This window comes from Arachis hypogaea, chromosome 15 (genome assembly GCF_003086295.3).
Source record: "Arachis hypogaea cultivar Tifrunner chromosome 15, arahy.Tifrunner.gnm2.J5K5, whole genome shotgun sequence".
NCBI lineage: Eukaryota > Viridiplantae > Streptophyta > Magnoliopsida > Fabales > Fabaceae > Arachis > Arachis hypogaea.
In genome coordinates this window covers 85,331,108-85,356,720 of record NC_092050.1, presented here as the reverse complement: position 1 = coordinate 85,356,720, position 25,613 = coordinate 85,331,108, and the positions used below count along the sequence as shown (strand labels likewise).

At 38.9% G+C, this 25,613-nt stretch overlaps 1 protein-coding gene and 1 non-coding gene across 2 annotated transcripts; one reads left to right on the top strand and one right to left on the bottom strand.

Moving 5' to 3' along the window:
* Positions 1-1,980: 1,980 nt before the first annotated feature.
* On the bottom strand, positions 1,981-2,088 carry LOC112753751 (small nucleolar RNA R71). Its single transcript, XR_003178120.1, has one exon. It is a non-coding gene; the product is annotated as a small nucleolar RNA R71 (small nucleolar RNA).
* A 19,134-nt stretch (positions 2,089-21,222) lies between these two features.
* Positions 21,223-22,398, top strand: LOC112748590 (uncharacterized). The gene has a single exon (XM_025796818.1). It carries the CDS (start codon positions 21,223-21,225, stop codon positions 22,396-22,398), a length of 1,176 nt encoding a protein of 391 aa, XP_025652603.1.
* Positions 22,399-25,613: the final 3,215 nt, after the last annotated feature.

The following is a 25,613-nucleotide window of genomic DNA, read 5'->3' as shown; positions in this document are numbered from 1 at the left end:
ATTTCTTATTTTCGAAAATAATACAAAAAAAATATTTTTCTTCTTTTTCGTTTTTTCCAAAATATTTTTCGAAAAAAAAAACTAAAAAATTTTTTAATAAAATCATAAAACCAAAAATATTTTGTGTTTCTTGTTTGAGTCTAGAGTCAGGTTTTAAGTCTGGTGTCAATTGCATCTTTTTAATTTTCTGAAAACTATTTTTGAAAATTTCATGCATTGCATTCTTCATGATCCTCAAGTTGTTCTTGGCCAGTCTTCTTGTTTGATCTTCATATTTTCTTGTTTTGTGTCTTTTTTAGTTTTTCATATGCATTTTTAATTTGTTTGGTGTCTTGCATGTTCTTCTTATCTTGAAAATTTTCAAAAATACATACTTGATGTTCATCATGATCTTCAAAGTGTTCTTGGTGTTCATCTTTGCATTCAAAGTGTTCTTGCATGTTTCCTTTGTTTTGATCCAAAATTTTTATATCTTGAGTCTTTTTGATGTTTTTCTCTTTCATTATTAAAATCCAAAAAAAAATAAAAAAAATATCTTTTCCTTATTCTCTCATAAATTTTCGAAAATTTAAGTTGACTTTTTCAAAACTTTTTAAAATTTAGTTGTTTCTTATGAGTCAAATCAAATTTTCAATTTAAAAATTCTATCTTTTTCAAATCTTTTTCAAAAAACAAATCTTTTTCATTTTTCTTTTATAAATTTTGAAACTTTCAAAATTATTTTCAAAATATTTTTCTTATTTTTATTTCAGATTTTCGAAATTAATACTAACAATTAATGTGATTGATTCAAAATTTTTAAGTTTGTTACTTGCCTAATAAGAAAGGTTCAATCTTTAAACTCTAGAATCATATCTTTTTAGTTTCTTGTTAGTCAAGTAATCAACTTTGATTTCAAAAATTAAATCTTTTCAAATTCTTTTTTAAATCTTTTTCAAATTAAGTTTCAATCATATCTTTTTCAAAATCAATTTCAAAATCTTTTCTAACTTCTTATCTTTTCAAAAATTAATTTTCAAATCTTTTTCAATTAATCATATCCTTTTGTTTCAATCATATCTTTTTCAAAACTACCTAAATAATTCTCTCTCTAATTTTCGAAAATCACCTTCCCCTTTTTCTAAAATTTCCTTTTCAATTAACTATTTGTTTTAAATTTAATTTAATTTGATTTAATTTTCCTTGCTTAATTTTCGAATTTTTAATTTAAAAACAAAAATACTTTTATTTTATTTTATCTAATTTTCGAAAATTCTTCTCCCTCACCTCCTTCTATTTATTTATTCATTTACTAACACCCCTTTTTCACCCAAGAATTCGAAACTACTCCTCACCCTTGTGTTTGGATTCTCCTTCTTCTATTCATATCTTCTTCTACTCACATAAAGGAATCTCTATACTGTGACATAGAGGATTCCATATTTTCTTTTCTGTTTTTTTCTTTTTCATATGAGCAGGAACAATGATAAGAACATTCTTGTTGAGGCTGATCCTGAACCTGTAATGACTCTGAAGAGGAAGCTAAGGGAAGCTAAAGCACAACTATTTGGAGAAAATCTGACAAAAATTTTCAAAAAAGAAGGAGGCATGGCCGAAAATAATAACAATGCAAGGAAGATGCTTGGTGACTTTACTACACCTAATTCCAATTTACATGGAAGAAGCATCTCAATCCCTACCGTTGTAGCAAACAATTTTGAGCTGAAACCTCAATTAGTTTCTCTGATGCAACAGAATTGCAAGTTTTATGGACTTCTATCCGAAGACCCCTTTCAGTTCTTAATTGAATTCTTGCAGATCTATGATACTGTTAAGACCAATGGGGTTGATCCCGAGGTCTACAGGCATATGCTTTTCCCGTTTGCTGTAAGAGACAGAGCTAGAATATGGTTGGATTCTCAACCTAAAGATAGCCTGAACTCTTGGGATAAGCTGGTCACGGCTTTCTTAGCCAAGTTCTTTCCTCCTCAAAAGCTTAGTAAGCTTAGAGTGGATGTTCAAACCTTTAGACAGAAGGAAGGTGAATCCCTCTATGAAGCTTGGGAGAGATACAAGAAACTGACCAAAAAGTGTCCTTCTAACATGCTTTCAGAATGGACCATCCTGGATATATTCTATGATGGTCTGTCTGAATTATCAATGATGTCATTGGACCATTCTGCAGGTGGATCCATTCACCTAATGAAAACGTCTGCAGAAGCTCAAGAACTCATTGACATGGTTGCAAATAACCAGTTCATGTACACTTCTGAAAGGAATCCTGTAAGTAATGGGACGCCTCAGAGGAAGGGAGTTCTTGAAATTGATACTCTGAATGCCATATTGGCTCAGAATAAAATATTAACTCAGCAAGTCAATATGATCTCTCAGAGTCTGAATGGATTGAAGGAATCATCCAACAGTACTAAAGAGGGCTCTTCTGAAGAAGAAGCTTATGATCCTGAGAACCCTGCAATAGCAGAGGTGAATTACATGGGTAAACACTATGGAAACACCTATAATCCCTCATGGAGAAATCATCCAAATTTCTCATGGAAGGATCAACAAAAGCCTCAACAAGGCTTAAATAATGGTGGAAGAAACAGGTTTAGCAATAGCAGGCCTTTTCCATCATCCACTCAGCAACAGATAGAGAATTCTGAGCAGAATCCATCTAGCTTAGCAAATATAGTCTCTGATCTATCTAAGGCCACTCTAAGTTTTATGAATGAAACAAGGTCCTCCATTAGAAATTTGGAGGCACAAGTGGGCCAGCTGAGTAAAAGAGTCACTGAACTCCTCCTAGTACTCTCCCAAGCAATACAGAAGAGAATCCAAAGAGAGAGTGCAAGGCCATTGATTTAACCATCATGGCCGAACCTACAAGGGAAGAGGAGGACGTGAATCCTAGTGAGGAAGACCTCCTGGGACGTCCAATGACCAATAAGGAGTTCCCCTTTGAGGAACCAAAGGAATCTGAGGCTCATCTAGAGACCATAGAGATTCCATTGAACCTCCTTCTGCCCTTCATGAGCTCTGATGAGTATTCTTCCTCTGAAGAGGATGAAGAAATTACCGAAGAGCAAGTTGCTAAGTACCTTGGTGCAATCATGAAGCTGAATGCCAAATTATTTGGTAATGAGACTTGGGAAGATGAACCTCCCTTGCTCACCAATGAACTGAACGCATTGGATATGCAGAAATTACCTCCAAAAAATAGGATCCTGGCAAATTCTTAATACCCTGTACCATAGGCACCATGACCTTTGAGAAGGCTCTGTGTGACCTGGGGTCAGGAATAAACTTAATGCCACTCTCTGTAATGGAGAAACTTAGGATCTTTGAGGTGCAAGCTGCTCGAATATCATTAGAGATGGCAGACAACTCAAGAAAATAGGCTTATGGACAAGTAGGGGACGTGTTAGTAAAGGTTGAAAACCTTTACATCCCAGCTAATTTCATAATGCTAGACACTGGGAAGGAAGAGGATGAATCCATCATCCTTGGAAAACCAACCCTTCCTAGCCACAGCAAGAGCTGTGATTGATGTGGACAGAGGAGAGTTGGTCCTTCAACTGAATGAGGACAACCTTGTGTTTAAAACTCAAGGATCTCCTTCTGTAACCATGGAGAGGAAGCATGAAAAGCTTCTCTCACTGCAGAGTCAACCAAAGCCCCACAGTCAAACTCTAAGTTTGGTGATGGGAGGCCACAACCAAACACTAAGTTTAGTGTTGAACCCCCACATTCAAACTCTAAGTTTGGTGTTGGGAGGTTCCAAGCTTGCTCTGATTATCTGTGAGGCTCCATGAGAGCTCACTGTCAAGCTATTGACATTAAAGAAGCGCTTGTTGGGAGGCAACCCAATGTTATTTAATCATATCTATTTTATTTCCTTTTTGTTATTTCGTGTTTTATTAGGATGATGATCATGTGAAGTCACAAAAACTACTGAAAAATCAAAAACAGAATGAAAAATAGCATTGAAAATAACACACCCTGGAGGAGAGCAGTTTGGCGTTTAAACGCCAGAAACAAGCATCTGTCTGGCGTTTAACGCCAGAAATAGGCACCAAGCTGGCGTTTAACGCCAGAAACAAGCATTTGCTTGGCGTTAAACGCCAGAAACAAGCTACATTTGGGTGTTTAACGCCAGAAACAGGCAGCAGTCTAGCGTTAAACGCCAGGATTGCATAGCAAGGGCGTTTTACACGCCTAATTGGAGCAGGGATGTTAAGTCCATGACCCCACTTGATCTGTGGCCCCACAGGATCCCCACTTTTTCTTCTCTCCTCTTCACACCTTTTCATAACTCTCTTCCCCAAATACCCTTCACCAATCACCTCAATCACTCTTTCCCATCACCTCTTCACCACTCACATCCATCCTCTCTTACCCATAAACCCCACCTACCTTCCAAATACAAATTAATTTCCCTCCCAAACCCAACCCTAATGGCCAAACCCTACACCCCCCCTCATTCCTATATAAACCCCTCACTCCTTCTTCATTTTCACACAACACAACCCTCTCTTCTTCTCCTTGGCCGAATACATCTTCTTCCCCCATCTCCTCCATTTTCTTCTTCTTCTACTACTTTCTTTCTTCTTTTGCTCGGGTACAAGCAAGCATTTTAAGTTTGGTGTGGTAAAAGTATAGCTTTTTGTTTTTCCATAACCATATATGGCAGCTAAGGCGAGAGAAACCTCTAGAAAGAGGAAAGGGAAGGCAATTGCTTCCACCTCTGAGTCATGAGAGATGGAGAAATTCATCTCAAAGGTCCATCAAGACCACTTCTATGAAGTTGTGGCCAAGAAGAAAGTGATCCCTGAGGTTCCTATCAAGCTAAAAAAGAATGAGTATCTGGAGATCCGACTTGAGATCCAAAGAAGAGGTTGGGAAGTTCTCACCAACCCCATTCAACAAGTCGGGATCCTAATAGTTCAAGAGTTTTATGCAAACGCATCGATCACTAGGAACCACGATCCAAGTGTGAACCCGAATCCAAAGCATTGGCTTACCATGGTTCGGGGGAAATACTTACATTTCAGTCCGGAAAATGTAAGACTGGCGTTCAACTTGCCAATGATGGAAGAGAACGCACGCCCCTACACAAGAAGGGTCAACTTTGATCAAAGATTGGACCAAGTCCTTATAGACATATGTGAGGAAGGAGCTCAATGGAAAATTGACTCAAGAGGCATGCCGGTTCAATTAAGAAGGCATGACCTCAAACTAGTGGCTAGGGGATGGCTAGAGTTCATTCAACACTCAATCATTCCTACTAGTAACCGGTCTGAAGTTACTATAGACCGGGCCATCATGATCCATAGTATCATGGTTGGAGAGGAGGTGGAAGTTCATGAGATTATACCTCAAGAACTTTACAAGGTGGCTGATAAGTCCTCCATTTGGGCAAGGTTAGCCTTTTCTCACCTCATATGCCACCTCTACAATTCGGCTGGAATTGACATAGAGGGAGATATCCTCATTGAAGAGGACAAGCCCATCACTAAGAAAAGGATGGAGCAAACAAGAGATCATAGACCTCAACAAGAGTATGAGGAAATTCCCCACCATGAAATCCCTGAGATGCCTCAGGGGATGCATTTTCCTCCACAAAACTATTGGGAGCAAATCAACACTTCCCTATGAGAATTAAGCTCCAACATGGGACAACTAAGGATGGAACACCAAGAGCATTCCATCATCCTCCATGAAATTAGAGAAGATCAAAGAGCTATGAGGGAGGAGCAACAAAGACAAGGAAGAGACATAGAGGAACTCAAAAGCACCATTGGTTCTTCAAGAAGAGGAAGACGCCACCCTTACTAAGGTGGACTCATTCCTTAATCTCCTTGTCTATTTATTTTACTGTTTTTCGATTTTTGAGCTTTATGTTTTATTTATGTTTGTGTCTTTACTATATGATCGCTAGTGTCTAAGTGTCTATGCATTAAAGTTATGAATGTCCTACGAATCCATCACCTTTCTTAAATAAAAAATTGTTCTAAAAAGAAAAGAACAAGAAGTACATGGTTTCGAATTCATCTTTGAGACTAGTTTAGTTAGTTTGATGTGGTGACAATACTTTTTGTTTTCTAAATGAATGCTTGAACAGTGCATATGTCTTTTGATATTGTTGTTTATGAATGTTAAATATGTTGGCTCTAGAAAGAATTATGAAAAGGAAAAATGTTATTTGATAATCTGAAAAATCATAAAAATGATTCTTGAAGCAAGAAAAAGCAGTGAATACAAAAGCTTGCAGAAAAAAAAAAGAGAAAAAAATAGCAAAAAAAAAAAGAAAAAGAAAAAAGCAAGTAGAAAAAGCCAAAAGCTCTTTAAACCAAAAGGCAAGAGAAAAAAGCCAATAGCCCTTAAAACCAAAAGGCAAGGGTAAATATAAAGGATCCAAGGCTTTGAGCATCAGTGGATAGGAGGGCCTAAAGGAATAAAATCCTGGCCTAAGCGGCTAAACTAAGTTGTCCCTAACTATGTGCTTGTGGCGTGAAGGTGTCAAGTGAAAACTTGAGACTGAGCGGTTAAAGTCAAGGTCCAAAGCAAAAAAAGAGCGTGCTTAAGAACCCTGGACACCTCTAATTGGGGACTTTAGCAAAGCTGAGTCACAATCTGAAAAGGTTCACCCAGTTATGTGTCTGTGGCATTTATGTACCCGGTGGTAATATTGGAAAACAAAGTGCTTAGGGCCACGGCCAAGACTCATAAAGTAGCTGTGTTCAAGAATCAACAAACTGAACTAGGAGAATCAATAACACTATCTGAACTCTGAGTTCCTATAGATGCCAATCATTCTGAACTTCAATGGATAAAGTAGGATGCCAAAACTATTCAAGAGGCAAAAAGCTACAAGTCCCGCTCATCTGATTGGAGCTAAGTTTCATTGATATTTTGGAATCTATAGTATATTCTCTTCTTTTTATCCTATTTGATTTTCAGTTGCTTGGGGACAAGCAACAATTTAAGTTTGGTGTTGTGATGAGCGGATAATTTATACGCTTTTTGGCATTGTTTTTACATAGTTTTTAGTATAATTTAGTTAGTTTTTAGTATATTTTTATTAGTTTTTATTAGTTTTTTTTCTGTGATTTCGGGTATTTTCTGGCTGAAATTGAGGGACTTGAGCAAAAATCAGATTCAGAGGTTGAAGAAGCACTGCAGATGCTGTTGGATTCTGACCTCTCTGCACTCAAAGTAGGTTTTCTGGATGTACAGAACTCCAAATGGCGCTCTCTCAATTGAGTTGGAAAGTAGACATCCAGGGCTTTCCAGCAATATATAATAGTCCATACTTTGCCCGAGTTTAGATGACACAAACTGGCGTTCAACGCCAGTTCCATGCTGTATTCTGGAGTTAAACGCCAGAAACAGGTTGCAAAGTGGAGTTAAACGCCAGAAATAGGTTATAAACTAGCGTTCAACTCCAAGAGAAGCATCTACACGTGTAAAGCTCAATGCTCAGCCCAAGCACACACCAAGTGGGCCCCGAAAGTGGATTTCTGCATCATTTACTCATTTCTGTAAACCCTAGTAACTAGTTTAGCATAAATAGGACTTTTTACTATTGTATTTACATCTTCGGATCATTTTTAGCCTTGGTGACTCTGGTTCCCCTCTGGGGCTGAGACCAATGAACTCCATTATCACTTATGTATTTTCAACGGTAGAGTTTCTACACACCATAGATTAAGGTGTGGAGCTCTGCTGTTCCTCAGGAATTAATACAAAGTACTATCGTTTTTCTATTCAATTCAAGCTTATTCTGATTCTAAGATATTCATTTGCACTTCAATATGAATGTGATGATCGTGACAGCCATCATCATTCCCAACCTATGAACGAGTGCCTGACAACCACTTCCGTTCTACCTTAGATTGAATGAGTATCTTTGGGATTCCTTAATCAGAATCTTCGTGGTGTAAGTTAGAATCCATGGATGGCCATTTTTGAGATCCAGAAAGTCTAAACCTTGTCTGTAGTATTCCGAGTAGGATCTGGGAAGGGATGGCTGTGACGAGCCTCAAACTTGCGAGTGCTTGGTGTAGTGACAGATGCAAAAGTATCAATGGATCATATTCCAGTATGATCGAGAACCGACAGATGATTAGCCATGCAGTGACAGCACATTGGACCATTTTCACTGAGAGAACAGGATGTAGCCATTGACAACAGTGATGCCTAACATACAGATTGCCATAAAAAGGAGTATGAATTATTGGATGAAGACAATAGGAAAGCAGAGGTTCAGGAGGAACGAACGCATCTCTATATGCTTATCTGAAATTCTCACCAATGAATTACATAAGTATCACTATCTTTATTTTATATTTTATTTATCTTTTAATTACTAAATCTCCATAATCAATTGAATCTGCCTGACTGAGATTTACAAAGTGACCATAGCTTGCTTCAAGCCGACAATCTCCGTGGGATCGACCCTTACTCACGTAAGGTTTATTACTTGGACGATCCAGTGCACTTGCTGGTTAGTTGTGCGAAGTTGTGACAAAGAACTAAGATCATGAACGTGCGTTTTGTGTTTTTAGTGCCATTACCAAGCAATGGAATCGTCACGATTTCTGTGCACCAGCCTCCTCTAGCTTCTTATGAAGTATGAATTTGCAAAGACGATTCCTTCTCTCTTATTCTATATCAATAGCATAATTGGGATTATCTTGCTCTTGGATTGATGGATGTGGGTGCTCTTCCATGGAGGATGGTGATGGGATGGAAAGATCATTATGTGGTTGAAAAGGAAGCGCACTGAAGCTTGAGGGTTGAATATTGGAGGTAGATGGTTGGTCCATGCAGGATATAAGATTTTGGAGTGTAGATGTGAGACCAATGATAATAGAGATGAGCGTGTTGTTATCCAATAGAGGTTGGGGTGGATAGGAGGGTTCATTTGTTGGGAGAAATGGCTCATAATATGGAGGTGGTTCTTCTTGATAAGGATATGGAGATGGTGGATATTGAGATGGTGGTTCTGGGTGTGGTTCATATGGTGGTTGGTGTGGTGTATAAGAAATAGGGTCATATGGAGGTGAATGGTGTAAAGGGGCTTGTAAGTTTGGTGGTTCAAAGGTATGTTGGGGACGTAGTTCATAAGCATATGGTGGGGCTTGTTGGTAACTACAAGGGGGTCCACCATAACTATCATCTTGGTATGCACCTCGGAATGGCTCTTGACCATAGCAAACTGGTGGAGGTTGGTTGTCATGAATGGGTCTACCATAACTATTGTCTTGGTATGCATCACAGAATAGTTGTTGGTTATAGCGCATTGGAGGCGGTTGTTGCCAAGAGGGTTGATAAAATCCTTGTGGCTCCTCCCATCTTTGATTCTTCCAACCTTGATGCCTATTTTTATTATAGTTTCCATTCCTTACAACAACATTGGAACCAAACTTGAAACCAGAGGGGTGAGAATTCATAGTAGCTAAAGAAAATAAAAACAAAAACTTAAAAAAATTAATGAAAATAAATTCCTAAAACTAGAAACACTAACAACAATATAAGATAAAAAAATTTGAAAAAGGTTTAAATTTTAAAAAGGTTTGATTTTTTGAAAATTTTAAATTTAGATTTTGAAATTTGAATTTTGAATTTTAAAATTTAAATATTGAAATTTGAAATTTGATTTTTGAAATAAGATAAGATAAGATTTTGAAAAAGATATGATTTTTGAAAAAGATTTGAATTTTGAAATTTAAAACTAAGATAAGATAAGATAAAAATTTTAAAATAAAAATCTGAAAAACTTTTTTTTTGTTGTAATTTTCGAAAAAAATCAATTAAAATAAAGAGAAAAGATATTTTTGAATTTAATGAAGAAAGAGAAAAACAATAAAATGACACCAAACTTAGAATTTTTAGATCAAAGCAAAGAAAACAAACAAGAAAAATATTTACAATAACCAATAATAAGGCACACGTTTTCAATCCTAAGAAAAGACTAGAGTTATTGAATTCAAATCAATCAGCAAAGAATTCCAATTTTCAATCAACAAGGAGTTTTATAACTCAAGTGTCTCCAATTTATCAATTCATCAATTAAAACCAAGAATATAAAAAGTTAAACAAAAATCATAAATCTGAAATACCTCAAATTGCATTAATAAAAGAAATCAAATCTAACATAGAAATCCATAAATTAAATTGGAAAAATAAATAAAAGGAATATTGAACTTGGAAATTGAGAAGAAGTAGCCTAATCATAATAGAAATCCTAAATCCTAATTCTAATCCTAAATCCTAAGAGAGAGGAGAGAGCCTCTCTCTCTAAAAACTACATCTAAAACCTAAAATTGTGAAATATGAATGTTGTATGAATTGTTCGATGATGAATGGATGCATTCTCCTACTTTATAGCCTCTAATCTGTGTTTTCTGGGCTGAGAACTGGGTCAGAAACATCCCAGAATTCGCTGGTTGCGAATTTAAACACGCTGATTTTTGTCACTGCGATGCATCCGCATGGAGCACACGTTCGCGTCGCCTAGATTTATGGCCACTATAGAAAATTATATATCATTTTGAAGCCTCAGACGTTAGCTTTCCAACGCAACTGGGACCGCATCATTTGGACCTCTGTAGCTCAAGTTATGACTGTTTGAGTGTGAGGAGGTCAGGCTGGACAACTTAGCAATTTCTTCAACTTCTTGTATTCCTTCCGTTCTTGCATGCTTCCTTTCCATCTTCTAAGCCATTCCTACCCTGTAATCTCTGAAAACACTCAACACACATATCACGGCATCGAATGGTAATAAGAGAGGATTAAACGTAGTAAATTTAAGAGCAACGAAGCATGTTTTCAATCATAGCACAAAATTAGGAAGGAAAATGTACAACCATGCAATTAATATGAATAAGTGAGTAAAGAATTGATAAAGACCACTCAATTGAGCACAAGATAAACCATAAAATAGTGGTTTATCAAGTACCTTTTTGGAAATAGCTTGTGCCTCGAGGTGGTTGCCGCACATGCAACTGTGAACTTCTTCCAAGACCTCCCTTGTAGCGGAGGTCGGCATGCATTTGAGGAGGGGTGTTGAGATCTCTCTCCTATATAGGATGTCATCTATTGTGGTGTAGTACTGTGCTTCTCGTACTAGCCTTTTGGCTCTTTTTTATCTGCTTGGAGTGTTTCAGACTTGAGGTACTTGATTATGGGGGTCATCCACCCTCGTTCCTGGCCTGATATGGTTAGGACCTTCTCTTCTTCCGAGGTTGACGGATTTTGTAGTATCTCTTGGATGGGGCTTCTATTATTGCCCCCTGGTTTGGTGCTCGCTAGTTTTGAAAGTGCATCAGCTCGGGCATTTTGTTCTTGAGGTATATGTCGGATCTCGTATCCCATGAATTTTCCGAGCTGTTCTCTGGTCTTGTCCAGGTATTTCTTCAAAGTGGGATCCTTGCCTGATAGCTCCCTTCTATTTGTGAGGTGACTATTTGTGAGTCCCTGAATATGGTGAGCTTTTGAACTCCAACTTCCTTAGCTAGCTTCAAACCAGCCAGTAGGGCTTCGTATTCGGCTTGGTTGTTTGAGGCAGGAAACTCGAACTTTAAAGAGAGTTCGAGTTGGGTTCTGATGGGATATTTTCGTGGAAAAACGAATTTCTCCAAAACACCCAAACTTAACCGGCAAGTGCACCGGGTCGCATCAAGTAATAATAACTCACGGGAGTGAGGTCGATCCCACAGGGATTGAAGGATTGAGCAATTTTAGTTTAGTGGTTGATTTAGTCAAGCGAATCAAGATTTGGTTGAGAGATTTGTGGTTTGCAGAATTTAAATTGCATAGAAAGTAAAGGGAATGGGTAATTGGCATGAAATTAAAGAGAACAGGAATTAAAGTGCTGAATCTTAAAGAACAAGAAATTAAATGGCAGAAACTTAGAACGCAAGAAATGTAAATTGTAAAATCTTAAAGTGCAAGAAATGTAAATGGCTTGAATTGTAAAGGGAATGGGGAGTTGGATTTGCAGAAATTAAAAAAGGAAATGTAAAATTGCAACAAGCAGAGAAATAGAAGAAGACTTGGATTGAATCGGATCTAAAACAGAAAAGTAAAATGAGCATGAAAGCAGTAAACAGAGGATGTAAAATTGGAATTCAGATCTCAGGACCCAAGAGACTAGAAAACCAAGCCTAGATCTCAATGCCTTCCTAGATCCAACAAGAACAATTGCAAAGGAGATTGTAAATTGCAAAGAAAGTAGATGAAGAAGCAAGTAACCGAAACTGAAATTCAATTAAGCAGAAAATTAAACAAGATTCCAAGGTGAGATTGAAACAGAATTTCTTCAATTCTCCACCCAAAATCCAAGACAAGAAAAGTAAAGAGTGCTGGGCAAGAATAAGGAAGAAGAGAGATCAATTCTCCTCCCAAATTCTCTTCAATTAAACAACAATGCTAAGAAAAATAAAAGTGAGCTCTCAGCAAAACTCAAAAGAAAGCTATTCTGAAAAACTAAAAAGGAAGCTCCCCTTAAAAACTTAAATCCTATGCTATTTATACACTTTCTTCAAATGGTCTTCAAGCCTTCAATTGGGCCTTTGCTCTTGATGGAATTGGGTTGAGAGAGGCCTTGGTTGATTGCTCTTGGAGTTTGGGGAAGAACCGAATTGAACCGGGTTGGAATCATGAAAGCTTGAGTAAAAGTTGGAGTAAAAGTTAGGGGCTAACTTTTGCTCCAACTTTTCACATCAGTACCCTTCCTTGTTGATACCAACGTTGGGGCAAAAGTTAGGGGTCTAACTTTTGCTCCAACGTTGGCCTCCCCTTGCTTATTCATGGCGCCAACGTTAGCCAAAAAGTTAGGGGCTAACGTTGGCGCAAACTTTTGCTAGCCCAGGGAGTGTTTTTCATGTGCCAACGTTAGCCAAAAAGTTAGGGGCTAACGTTGGCGCAAACTTTTGCTCATCCAGGGGGTGTTTTTCATGCCAAAAGTTAGCCAAAAAGTTAGGGGCTAACTTTTGCCCCAGCTTTTGCCCAAAAGTTAGCCAAAAAGTTAGGGGCTAACTTTTGGTCCAGCTTTTTGCTTCCTGGTTCATTTTCAATTAATCCAAAAGTTTGAGCTAAAGTTTGAGGCAAACTTTTGCTCAAACTTTTTGTTCTCTCTTCCTCCTAGCCATTCCTTCTTGCATCAACCTTTCTCCAAGCTTTCTTCACCTATCATTAATCAACCAAACACATCAAAGCTATGCTCAAAATCATGAGATATTCATTCTTTCATAATATGTGACAATTATAGCATAAAATCTCATGAAATAGCATGAATTCATACATGGTTGATTAAATCAAAGAAAACATGAAAATCTACCCAATTGGCTTGCTTTTGGCTCAAGAAAGTGCATAATTCAATTGAAAACAAAAGAAAAAGGCTAGTGAAACTAGGCTAAGATGACTTGTCATCACAACACCAAACTTAAAGCTTGCTTGTCCCCAAGCAAGAAATGATTTATTGAGAAGAAAGAATGAAATGGAAGAGGATGTTCATGCTAGTAGAGTGTTATTGGTAGTTCATGGGGTTTTATGTGGATATGCACACACTCACCTCTTATTGATTCTTAAGCCTAGAAAGCCTCCTTCAAGCTTCAAGTTCATACTGCTATGACCTCTCATTATTTCTTTATCCTTGGCTATTATTTTGTTCATAAGCTTTATTTGAGTGTCATGTGTAGCAAGTTCATTTCCTTTTCCTTATACTTGACACATTATTCACTATAGACACTTGGCTTACATTCCTTCTTAGAACATTGATGCCCAGCACCTCTTTGGGCTACTAAATGCCTTGTAGTTAGGTTGCTCTTGATAGTGGACTTTCAGCTGATGATCCCGGGTTAGTTAACCCAAGTCATCAAGTGTTGATGCACTCCAAAGAGCTTAATAATCCAAGCAGATCCTAATACAAAGACACCACAGGCATATTTTCTAAGGTTCGAGCTATTGGTGTCCAGCTTTGTTTCTTTTTGTTTTTCTTTTGTTCTGCCACTTTTTTTCTTTCTTTTTGTTTTTCTTTCTAACCAAGGATTTTTATTCGATTGAGATTCATAGACAGTAGCTACTTTCTACTTAAGAGGAGACATCCTAGTGTTCTTATTCATTAAAGGTGAGCTATTATACAATCACACACATACCACCACTTACTTTTATTTTACTTCTATCTAACAGAGAACTATTTCACTTCACATTCAAACATTTCTTTTATTGAATTGAAAATGCAGGGGACAAAGCATGCTTTTTGTTCAGTGAAAGTAAACACACAAGCACACACATAGACTAGCTTACTTATTCTAAGAGTGATTCTACTTGTATTAGATGAACACTTTAACAAAACACAAGTCAAAACATTTTTCAACAGTAAGAGTTAAGTGTAAATACAACCTATTGGTTTGCAGTTCCTTTGTCCTTCCTTCTGTTGTGCCCTTTTTAGTTATGATGCATAGTGTCTTCAAATGGTGGTGAATTCCCTGCATACTTCTCAAAAGTTGCTTGCTTCTCAAGCCCTTAGATGACCAGTTAGTATGCATGAATTGAGTGTGGCTTGTGGATTTAATTTGGTTTGGAGACACCAAACTTAAGTTCTTGCCACTTCTCTGGATACAGCAGGTTAACTCTAGGCAAAATCTTGTGTCCTTGCTAAAGGTTATGAAGTTAAGGCTAAAAAGCAGTTAAGTGGTTGAATAATCTGTTCGATTGCTTGGAGCTAACAATGTGCAGGAGGTTAGAATGTGCTTTTGAATGAGGTTTTGGTGGAACACCAAACTTAGAATCCTCCATTCTTCCTTAAGTTGTTTTTGGTGTGCAACACCAAACTTAGCTCCTTGCAATACATATCAATTATTCAACATTTTTATTGAAAAAGCTATGAAAAGAAAACTACCTCAGGTTGGGTTGCCTCCCAACAAGCGCTCTTTTATTGTCACTAGCTTGACATCCTTCAATTCCTTTCAAGAAGGCTGTAGGTTCTGGACCTCTTTTTCGTCATCCCATTGTCCTCCCAAGTACAGCTTTGCTCTGTGACCATTTGCTGTGAATTGATTCTTTGTTGCTTCATCTAGCAGTTCAATGCTCCTATAAGGAAAAACCTTTGTCACCAAGTATGGACCAGTCCACTTTGACTTCAGTTTGCCAGGGAAAATCTTAAGCCTTGAATTATACAGGAGCACTTGCTGTCCTGGCTTGAATTCCTTCTTTGTGATTTTTTTGTCATGCCACCTCTTAGCTCTTAGCACTCTCATAAGCTTCTATCCTGAATTCATCTAACTCATTTAGTTGCAACAACCTTTTTTCTCCTACAGCTTGGGAATCAAGGTTGAGGAGTTTAGTGGCCCAAAAAGCTCTGTGTTCAAGCTCTACAGGGAGGTGGCAGGATTTGCCATACAATAGCTGAAAGGGTGACTTGCCAATAGGAGTTTTGAAAGCTGTCCTATATGCCCATAATACATCTTCTAGCTTCCTAGCCCAATCTTTTCTTGTGCTTCCCACTGTTTTCTCTAGGATCTTCTTTAATTCTCTATTTGCTAGTTCAGCCTGGCCATTAGTCTGAGGGTGGTAAGGTGTAGCCACTTTATGGATTACTCCATATTTGTGGAGGAGCTTCTCCATCTGTTTGTTGCAAAAGTGACTTCCACCATCACTGACAAGACTCTTGGGCACTCCATATCTTGTGAAAATGTGCTTTTTAAGGAATTGGAGGACAATCTGTGCATCACAGGTGGTCGTAGCTATGGCTTCCACCCACTTTGAGACATACTCCACTGCGACTAAGATATATCTGAAAGAATAGGAAGGGGGAAAGGGCCCCATGAAATCAATTCCCCATAGATCAAATAATTCCAGTTCCAAGATGAAGTTTTGAGGCATCTCATTCCTTCTTGTTAATCCTCCTGCTTTCTGGCATTCATTACATTGGTGAACATATTCTCTGGCATCCTTGAAGATAGTTGGCCAATAGAAGCCGCTCTGTAATATCTTTGCAGCTGTCTTCTCTGGGCCAAAGTGTCCACCATAAGCTGAACCATGGCAGTGCCACAGGATATCCCTCATTTCACTCTCAGGGACACACCTTCTAATTACTCCATCAGAACATCTCTTGAACAGGAAGGGTTCATCCCATAAGAATTTCTTTCCCTCATTGATTAACTTCTTCACTTGTTGCATAGAAAAGTCTTGAGGTATCTTTCTTCCCACTTTGTAGTTTGCTATGTCAGCAAACCAAGGTGCTTGCTGGATCTGCAAAAGGTGCTCATCTGGGAAGCTTTCGTTCATGGGCTGAGATGCTTGTTGAATTGTTTTATGTGGTAGCCTCGACAAATGGTCAGCAACCCAGTTTTCAGTGCCCTTCCTGTCTCTTACCTCAATGTCAAACTCTTGTAAGAGCAATATCCACCTGATAAGTCTTGGTTTAGCATCCTGTTTTGACATCAAATACCTAAGTGCAGCATGGTCAGTATAAACCACAACTTTGGATCCTATCAAGTATGATCTAAACTTATCAAAAGCATAAACTACAGCTAGCAACTCCTTCTCCGTTGTGGTGTAATTTCTTTGGGCCTCATTCAACACTTTACTTGCATAATATATGACATGATGTAAGTTTCCCTTCTTTTGCCCAAGTACAGCACCAATTGCAATGTCACTTGCATCACACATGAGTTCAAAGGGTAACTCCCAATCTGGAGGTGTGATGATTGGTGCTGTTGTGAGTTTGTTTTTTAAAGTTTCAAAGGCTTGCTGGCAGTTTTCATAAAAAACAAAAGGGTTATCAAGCATTAGTAGATTACTCAAAGGTTTAGCTATTTTTGAAAAATCCTTGATAAACCTTCTGTAGAATCCGGCATGCCCCAAGAAACTTCTAACAGATTTCACATTAATTGGTGGAGGGAGTTTTTCTATGATTTCAACCTTTACCTTATCAACCTCTATCCATTTTCTTGAAACTTTATGGCCAAGAACAATCCCTTCGGGTACCATGAAGTGGCATTTCTCCCAGTTCAAAACTAAATTAGTTTCTTGGCACCGTTTTAAAACAAGGGTTAAATGGTTTAGGCAAGCATTGAAATTATCACCAAAAATAGAGAAGTCATCCATGAAGACTTCTAAAAACTTTTCGACCATATTAGAGAAAATGGAGAGCATACACCTTTGAAATGTGGCAGGGGCGTTGCAGAGCCCAAAGGGCATCCTCCGGTATGCAAAGACTCCAAATGGACATGTAAAGGCAGTTTTCTCTTGGTCCTTGGGGTCCACCACGATTTGATTATACCCAGAATATCCGTCCAAAAAGCAATAATAGGCATGGCCGGCCAACCTTTCCAGCATCTGATCAATGAATGGGAGAGGGAAATGGTCCTTCCTGGTGGCATCATTCAATCTTCTATAGTCTATGCACACCCTCCACCCAGTCACTGTTCTAGTAGGGATCAACTCATTCTTCTCATTAGTGATGACCGTCATTCCTCCTTTCTTTGGTACAACTTGAACCGGGCTTACCCATGGGCTGTCAGATATTGGGAAGATTATCCCTGCATTCCACAACTTCATTGCTTCCTTCTGGACAACTTCCTTCATTGTGGGATTTAGCCTTCTTTGTGGTTGAACCACTGGTTTGGAATTATCTTCCAAGAGGATCTTATGCATACACACTGCAGGGCTGATTCCCTTCAGGTCATCAATGGTCCATCCTAAAGCATCTTTGTGAGCTTTGAGTACATCAAGAAGTTCTCCTTCTTCCTTCTTTGTTAGGGATGAATTAATGATTACTGGGAAGCTCTCCGATGTGCCAAGGAATGCATATTTGAGATGGGTGGGTAATGGTTTCAGTTCTTGTTTTCGTACTTCTTCCTTCTTGTCTTGTTTTTCATCTTGCTCAATGGAAGTCTCAGCTACTTGTTCCTCTGTTGCCCCTTGATTTCCTTCTTGCTCTTGAGGACTTTCTTCCAGCATTTCTTCCACTAAACTCTCTATCATGTCCACTCTCACATAATCCTCTTGCTCAGGAATGTGTTGCATTGACTTGAAGACGTTTATGACCATTTGTTCATTGTGGACCCTGAAGATCATTTCTCCTTTTTCTACATCAATAGTGGCTCTTGCTGTGGCTAGAAATGGCCTTCCCAAAATAATTGAATTGTTTCCTTCCTCTTCAGTATCCAAAATCACAAAATCTGCTGGGAAAATAAACTCCCCAACCTTTACCAACAGATTTTTCACAATTTCAGTGGGTGTTTTGATTGATCTGTCAGCCATGACCAATGACATCCTGGTGGGTTTAAGCTCTTCTATAGCAAGTTTTCTCATCATTGAGAGAGACATTAAGTTGATGCTGGCACCAAGGTCACAGAGAGCTTTGTTGAGAATTATTCTGCCAATGGTGCATGAGACTACAAAGCTTCCTGGATCCTTGAGTTTTGGTGGAATGCCCCTTTGAATCAAAGCACTGCATTCCTCGGTGAGTAACACGGTTTCCTTCTCAAGCCAACTTCTTTTCTTGTTGATAAGCTCCTTCAAAAACTTGGCATACAGAGGCATTTGCTCAAGTGCTTCAGCAAAAGGAATATTGATTTCCAGCTTTTTGAAAGTCTCAAGGAACTTGTGAAAATGTTGGTCCCTGGTTTCTTTGTTGAACCTCTGGGGATATGGCAGTGGAGGTGTGATGCTCTTTCCTATTTGCTGCTGTCCCTGAGTCACTTCTGTTGAACCGTGTGGCTGGTTGTCTTTCTCTTTGAGTTTCTCAATTCTCTTGCTTGGCATCACAACTTGATCCTTGGCTTCATCTGCCTTTGTTTGCTCTTCATCTTCTATTGCACTTTTGCTTCTCTCTGCTTGCTTCTTTATAGTGTCATTATTGCTCATCAATATTCTTCCACTCCTTAATTGTATCGCCTTTCATTCTTCCTTCGGATTTGGAATCGTGTCACTCGGCAGAGAGCTTGAGGGTCTCTCAAGAGAAATCTGCTTGGAGATTTGCCCCATCTGTCTCTCTAGGCTCTTCAGGGATGCTTCATGATTCTTGGTTGTCATTTCCTGGTGTTTCAACATTTTGTCTATCACGGCCTCCAAGTTAGTGATTCTTTGGGCTTCAGGTGATACTTGAGGTGGGTTATGAGATGTGGGTGGTGGATGGTAGGCATTTTGGTTGGTGGGTTGGTTATTAGATTGGTACTGGTTGGGGTTGGGGTAGTTGTTTTGAGGTTTTCTGTAGGGGTTTTGGTTAGTCTGCTGCTGGTTATGGTTTTGGTTGCTTCTTGGGTTGTTTTGGTTTGAGTTCCTCTGCCATGGTTGTTGGTTTTAGGTATGATTATCTCCCCATCTGAGGTTTGGATGGTTCTTCCAGGATGGATTGTATGTATCACCATACACTTCATTTGGTCCTTGGTTATGCACATACTGTACTTGCTCTTGTTGTTGTTCTTCTTGAGTTTCTTCATTTTGTCCCCATGTGGTTGATGGTTGGCTAGTGTTAACTGCTGCAACTTGGAGACTATCAATCCTCTTGGCCATTTGTTCAAATTGTTGTTGAATTTGCTGCTGCATCATCTTGTTTTGAGCCAAGATTGAGTCCACTCCTTCTAGCTCCATTACTCCTCTTCTTTGTGATGGTTGGCAGTTTCTTTGATGAGCAAAGAAATATTGGTTGTTAGCCACCATATCAATGAGATTTTGAGCTTCCTCTGCAGTTTTCATGAGTTGCAAGGAACCTCCAGCTGAATGATCCAAAGCTTCTTGAGATTTCAATGTTAAGCCCTCATAGAAATTCCGCAGCTTATCCCACTCAGTGAACATTTCAGGAGGACATTTCCTGATTAGAGCCTTGTATCTCTCCCATGCCTCATGGATGGGTTCAGCCTCCATTTGTGTAAATGTTTGTACCTCAGTCTTCAACCTTATGATCCTTTGAGGTGGGTAAAATTTGGCAAGGAACTTGGTTACTAGATCATCCCAATTGTTGATGCTGTCTCTTGGAAAGGATTCCAACCATTGAGTGGCCTTGTCTCTGAGAGAAAATGGGAATAGCAATAGCTTGTAGCTGTCAGGAGGCACACCATTAGTTTTAACAGTGTTACAAATCCTCAAGAAGGTGGATAGGTGTTGGTTCGGATCTTCAAGTGGTCCTCCACCAAAAGAGCAATTGTTTTGAACCAAAGTGATGAGTTGTGGCTTTAGTTCAAAATTGTTTACATTGACATTTGGAGTTAAGATGCTACTTCCACAATGTCTAGGATTTGCAAAAGTATAGGAAGCTAAAACTTTCCTCTGGGGTGGATTGTTATTGTTGTTGTCTGCTCCACCTGGTGGATTGGTTGAATGTTCCTCCATATCTTGGAATTCTTCTTCTGATTCCTCTTCTCCAACAATATTTTTCCCTCTTTCAGCTCTTCTTAACCTTCTAAGAGTTCTTTCATCTTGTTCATGAAAGATGGGTGTATTTCTTCTTGTACCTGACATACAAGCAGAACATAAGAAACACACAAACCAGTGACACTTCAATCTATTGCTAGAATGAAGTTTTAGTTAGCTTAAGCAAATATTCAAACAGTTAGTGGGTTAATTGAAAATTAAAGGAACAGAAAATAAAAATGCTAGATCTAGATCACCACCTCACTTAATCATTGTCAATCTAATCAATCCCCGGCAACGGCGCCAAAAACTTGATGGGATATTTTCGTGGAAAAACGAATTTCTCCAAAACACCCAAACTTAACCGGCAAGTGCACCGGGTCACATCAAGTAATAATAACTCACGGGAGTGAGGTCGATCCCACAGGGATTGAAGGATTGAGCAATTTTAGTTTAGTGGTTAATTTAGTCAAGGAAATCAAGATTTGGTTGAGAGATTTGTGGTTTGCAGAATTTAAAGGTTTAATTACTCTGTTGGTCCCTATAGTTTTGCGAAATTTTCAATTAGGTCCCTATACTTTTTTTCCTTTTAATTGAGTCCCTATACCATATTAAATTTTTTAATTAAGTCCTTATTAACGGTAAAAGTTAAAAAAACGTTTATAAAATATAAATTTACTAATTTACCCTCACCCCTTCTCTTCTTTCTTTCACCCTCACCTCCATCATCTTCTCGCCCTCTTTTTCTGTCTCCACCCTTCTTCTACCAACAAGCTCTCTTCTTTCATGGCAGAAATGGTCATACAACATAATTTGCTATCACTTCACACTTCCCACTTCCATTCTAAGACTCTTATCCACTGACTAGTGAATATCATGAAAGCAATCCAATTCCATGTGCCTAGGTTGTACTATGACACATTTCATCCCACAATCCACTTCCAGATACCATCATCATCATTATCACTCCCTAAACCAATGATCTCCCGCTACAGCATAGTCCAATCTCACCACCCCAACTTCACAATCTCATACCTGATTGACTCATGTGGTCTCTCTCCAGACACTACTGCTCTTACTTCCCAAAATCTTCACCTTCCTTCTGCTGAAAGACCAGACTCAATTCTCACCCTTCTCAGGGAGCATGGTTTCACAGATACCCAGATTTCAAACCTCATCAGAAAACGCCCATTGCTCCTCTTAGTAAACCCAGATATCCTCTTGCCAAAGTTTCAATTTTTCCTCTCCATTGGGATTTCCAATACCAACCTCGCAAGAACCCTAACCGCTGACCCAACCCTTTTGACCCGGAGCTTGGAGAAACAGATCATACCCTCTTACAATTTTCTCAAGAGTGTGTTGATTTCTGATGAAAAGGTTGCAGCTTCATTGAAGCGCACATCTTGGGTCTTCCTCGAGGATCACAAGAAGAACCTCGTACCAAACCTCAATCTCCTAAAAGAGATGGATGTTCCTGAATCATGTGTTATGCTGTTGCTTACTCATTTCCCAGAGGCATTGATGAAGAAAAAGGAAAACTTTGCAAAGCTTTCTAAGGAGATTAAAGAAATGGGATTTAATCCAAAAAAGACAACATTTGTGTTGGCCATTCATGTGCTCTCAGGTGAGGGTAACAAATCCATATATAACCGCTGTTACGAGGTTTATAAGAGGTGGGGTTGGTCAGATGATGACATCCTTATGGCATTCAAGAAGCACCCACTTTGTATGATACTTTCAGAGGATAAGATAATGAAGACAATGGATTACTTGGTGAATAAGATGGGTTGGACTTCAGGGATGATTGTTAGGTGCCCAGTTGTGTTGTTTTTCAGCTTGGAGAAGAGGATTAAACCTAGGTGCTCTGTTGCTAAGGTTTTGTTGATGAAGGGATTGATTAAGAGGAAGTTGAGCTTGTCCACTTTGCTGTTGCCTGATGAGGACAGTTTCTTAGAGAAGCATGTGATCAAGTATGAGCTGCAGGTGAAGGGTGGTGGAACAAGGATTCAACGATGCTCCTGTTTGATCAACGCAACAGATCTGGGAAGGTAAAGAAGCTGAATGTGACGGTGTTGAATCGAGTTTGGGAGGTAGAAGGAAAGGTGGTCAGGGGTGGAATTGGAGTGGAAGGAGGGGGTGCGGTGGAGGTGGGAGAAATGAAGGTGAGAGAGAGAAGCAGGAGCAGAGGAGGAAGACGGAAAGGTGGAAGAAGATAAAGGGTTAATTTTGTCTTTCTCAAAATAAAAAAGGAGACACAATTTATGAATTTAGAAAAATTGAGGGAATATTCAATTTAGGAATGGAATATTCCGTTAAATCAAACGGTTTTGTTACGGTAAGGACCTAATTGAAAAAAAAAATTTGGTGCAGGGACCCAATTAAAAGGAAAAAAAGTATAGGGACTTAATTGAAAATTTCGCAAAACTATAGGGACCAACAGAGTAATTAAACCGAATTTAAATTGCATAGAAAGTAAAGGGAATGGGTAATTGGCATGAAATTAAAGAGAACAGGAATTAAAGTGCTGAATCTTAAAGAACAAGAAATTAAATGGCAGAAACTTAGAACGCAAGAAATGTAAATTGTAAAATCTTAAAGTGCAAGAAATGTAAATGGCTTGAATTGTAAAGGGAATGGGGAGTTGGATTTGCAGAAATTAAACAAGGAAATGTAAAATTGCAACAAGCAGAGAAATAGAAGAAGACTTGGATTGAATCGGATCTAAAACAGAAAAGTAAAATGAGCATGAAAGCAGTAAACAGAGGATGTAAAATTGGAATTCAGATCTCAGGACCCAAGAGACTAGAAAACCAAGCCTAGATCTCAATGCCTTCCTAGATCCAACAAGAACAATTGCAAAGGAGATTTCAAAGAAAGTAGATGAAGAAGCAAGTAACCGAAACTGAAATTCAATTAAGCAGAAAATTAAACAAGATTCCAAGGTGAGATTGAAATAGAATTTCTTCAATTCTCCACCCAAAATCCAAGACAAGAAAAGTAAAGAGTGCTGGGCAAGAACAAGGAAGAAGAGAGATCAATTCTCCTCCCAAATTCTCTTCAATTAAACAACAATGCTAAGAAAAATAAAAGTGAGCTCTCAGCAAAACTCAAAAGAAAGCTATTCTGAAAAACTAAAAAGGAAGCTCCCCTTAAAAACTTAAATCCTATGCTATTTATACACTTTCTTCAAATGGTCTTCAAGCCTTCAATTGGGCCTTTGCTCTTGATGGAATTGGGTTGAGAGAGGCCTTGGTTGATTGCTCTTGGAGTTTGGGGAAGAACCGAATTGAACCGGGTTGGAATCATGAAAGCTTGAGTAAAAGTTGGAGTAAAAGTTAGGGGCTAACTTTTGCTCCAACTTTTCACATCAGCACCCTTCCTTGCTGATACCAACGTTGGGGCAAAAGTTAGGGGTCTAACTTTTGCTCCAACGTTGGCCTCCCCTTGCTTATTCATGGCGCCAACGTTAGCCAAAAAGTTAGGGGCTAACGTTGGCGCAAACTTTTGCTAGCCCAGGGAGTGTTTTTCATGTGCCAACGTTAGCCAAAAAGTTAGGGGCTAACGTTGGCGCAAACTTTTGCTCATTCAGGGGGTGTTTTTCATGCCAAAAGTTAGCCAAAAAGTTAGGGGCTAACTTTTGCTCCAGCTTTTGCCCAAAAGTTAGCCAAAAAGTTAGGGGCTAACTTTTGCTCCAACTTTTGCCCAAAAGTTAGCCAAAAAGTTAGGGGCTAACTTTTGGTCCAGCTTTTTGCTTCCTGGTTCATTTTCAATTAATCCAAAAGTTTGAGCTAAAGTTTGAGGCAAACTTTTCTCAAACTTTTTGTTCTCTCTTCCTCCTAGCCATTCCTTCTTGCATCAACCTTTCTCCAAGCTTTCTTCACCTATCATTAATCAACCAAACACATCAAAGCTATGCTCAAAATCATGAGATATTCATTCTTTCATAATATGTGATAATTATAGCATAAAACCTCATGAAATAGCATGAATTCATACATGGTTGATTAAATCAAAGGAAACATAAAAATCTACCCAATTGGCTTGCTTTTGGCTCAAGAAAGTGCATAATTCAATTGAAAACAAAAGAAAAAGGCTAGTGAAACTAGGCTAAGATGACTTGTCATCAGGTTCCCTGGTCACTTTCTAGGATGACACCCACTCTGCTTCTGGCTTTGTTTGATGAGCCGTCAATGTAGATGTTCTACTTAGCGGGGGTGCTTGGGGTGTCAGTATACTCTGCGACGAAGTCGGCCAGGTATTGAGACTTGATAGCTGTCCGAGCTTCATACTTAAGGTCAAATTGGGACAACTCTACTGCCCATTGTAGGATTCTTCCAGCTAAGTAAGTTTTTTGTAGGATACCTTTTATGGGTTGGTTGGTCCATATTCTGATGGTGTGGGCTTGAAAATACGGTCGGAGTCGTCGGGAGGTGAGTATAAGGGCGTAGGCAAACTTCTCTATCTTTTGGTAGTTTAGTTCAACCCCTTGTAAAGCCTTACTGGTAAAGTAGATGGGCTGTTGTCCATTTTCGTCTTCCCTGAAAAAGGCTGAGGCTATCGCCTGGCTTCCCACGGCGAGGTAAAGGATCAGTTCCTCTCCTTTACGGGGTCGAGTTAGAATGGGTGGCTGTCCTAGGAATGTCTTAAAGTCTTGGAAGGCTTGTTCACATTCTGGGGTCCATTCAAACCTCTTTCCTTTCCTTAATGTTGAGTAGAAAAGGAGAGATCTTAAAGCCGATCCAGCTAGGAATCTAGACAGAGCCACTAGTATGGCCTGACATTTATCTGGGTTTGCTTAAATTCCTCTCTGAGTTAGCATGAAACCCAAGAATTTGCTAGCCTATACCGCAAAAGTGCACTTTACGGGATTTAGCCTTATCCCGTGCTTTCTTATAGTGTCGAACACCTCGGCAAGGTCGAGTAGTAGTGCTTCTTCTTTTTGTGTTTTTATCAACATGTCGTCTACATAGACCTCCATTAGTTTTTCGATGTGGTTGGCAAAAACTTTGTTCATAAACCTCTGGTATGTGGCTCCCGCATTTTTAAGCCCAAACGGCATGACTATGTAGCAGTAGTTTGCCCTTGGGTTAGGAACGAGGTTTTCTCTTGGTCGGATTGATACATCGGGATTTCGTTGTACCCCGAGTACGCATCCATGAAAGAAAGGTACTTATATCCTGATGAGGCGTCAACAAGGGTGGAGTGGATATGGATCTTTTAGGCAGGCTTTGTTGAGGTCGGTGTTACCGCTGCACAAAGAAAATATT

Bases quoted from the DNA above. Each gene is read 5' to 3' on its own strand.
- LOC112748590 (XM_025796818.1), top strand. From the start codon at position 21,223: ATGAAAGCAATCCAATTCCATGTGCCTAGGTTGTACTATGACACATTT.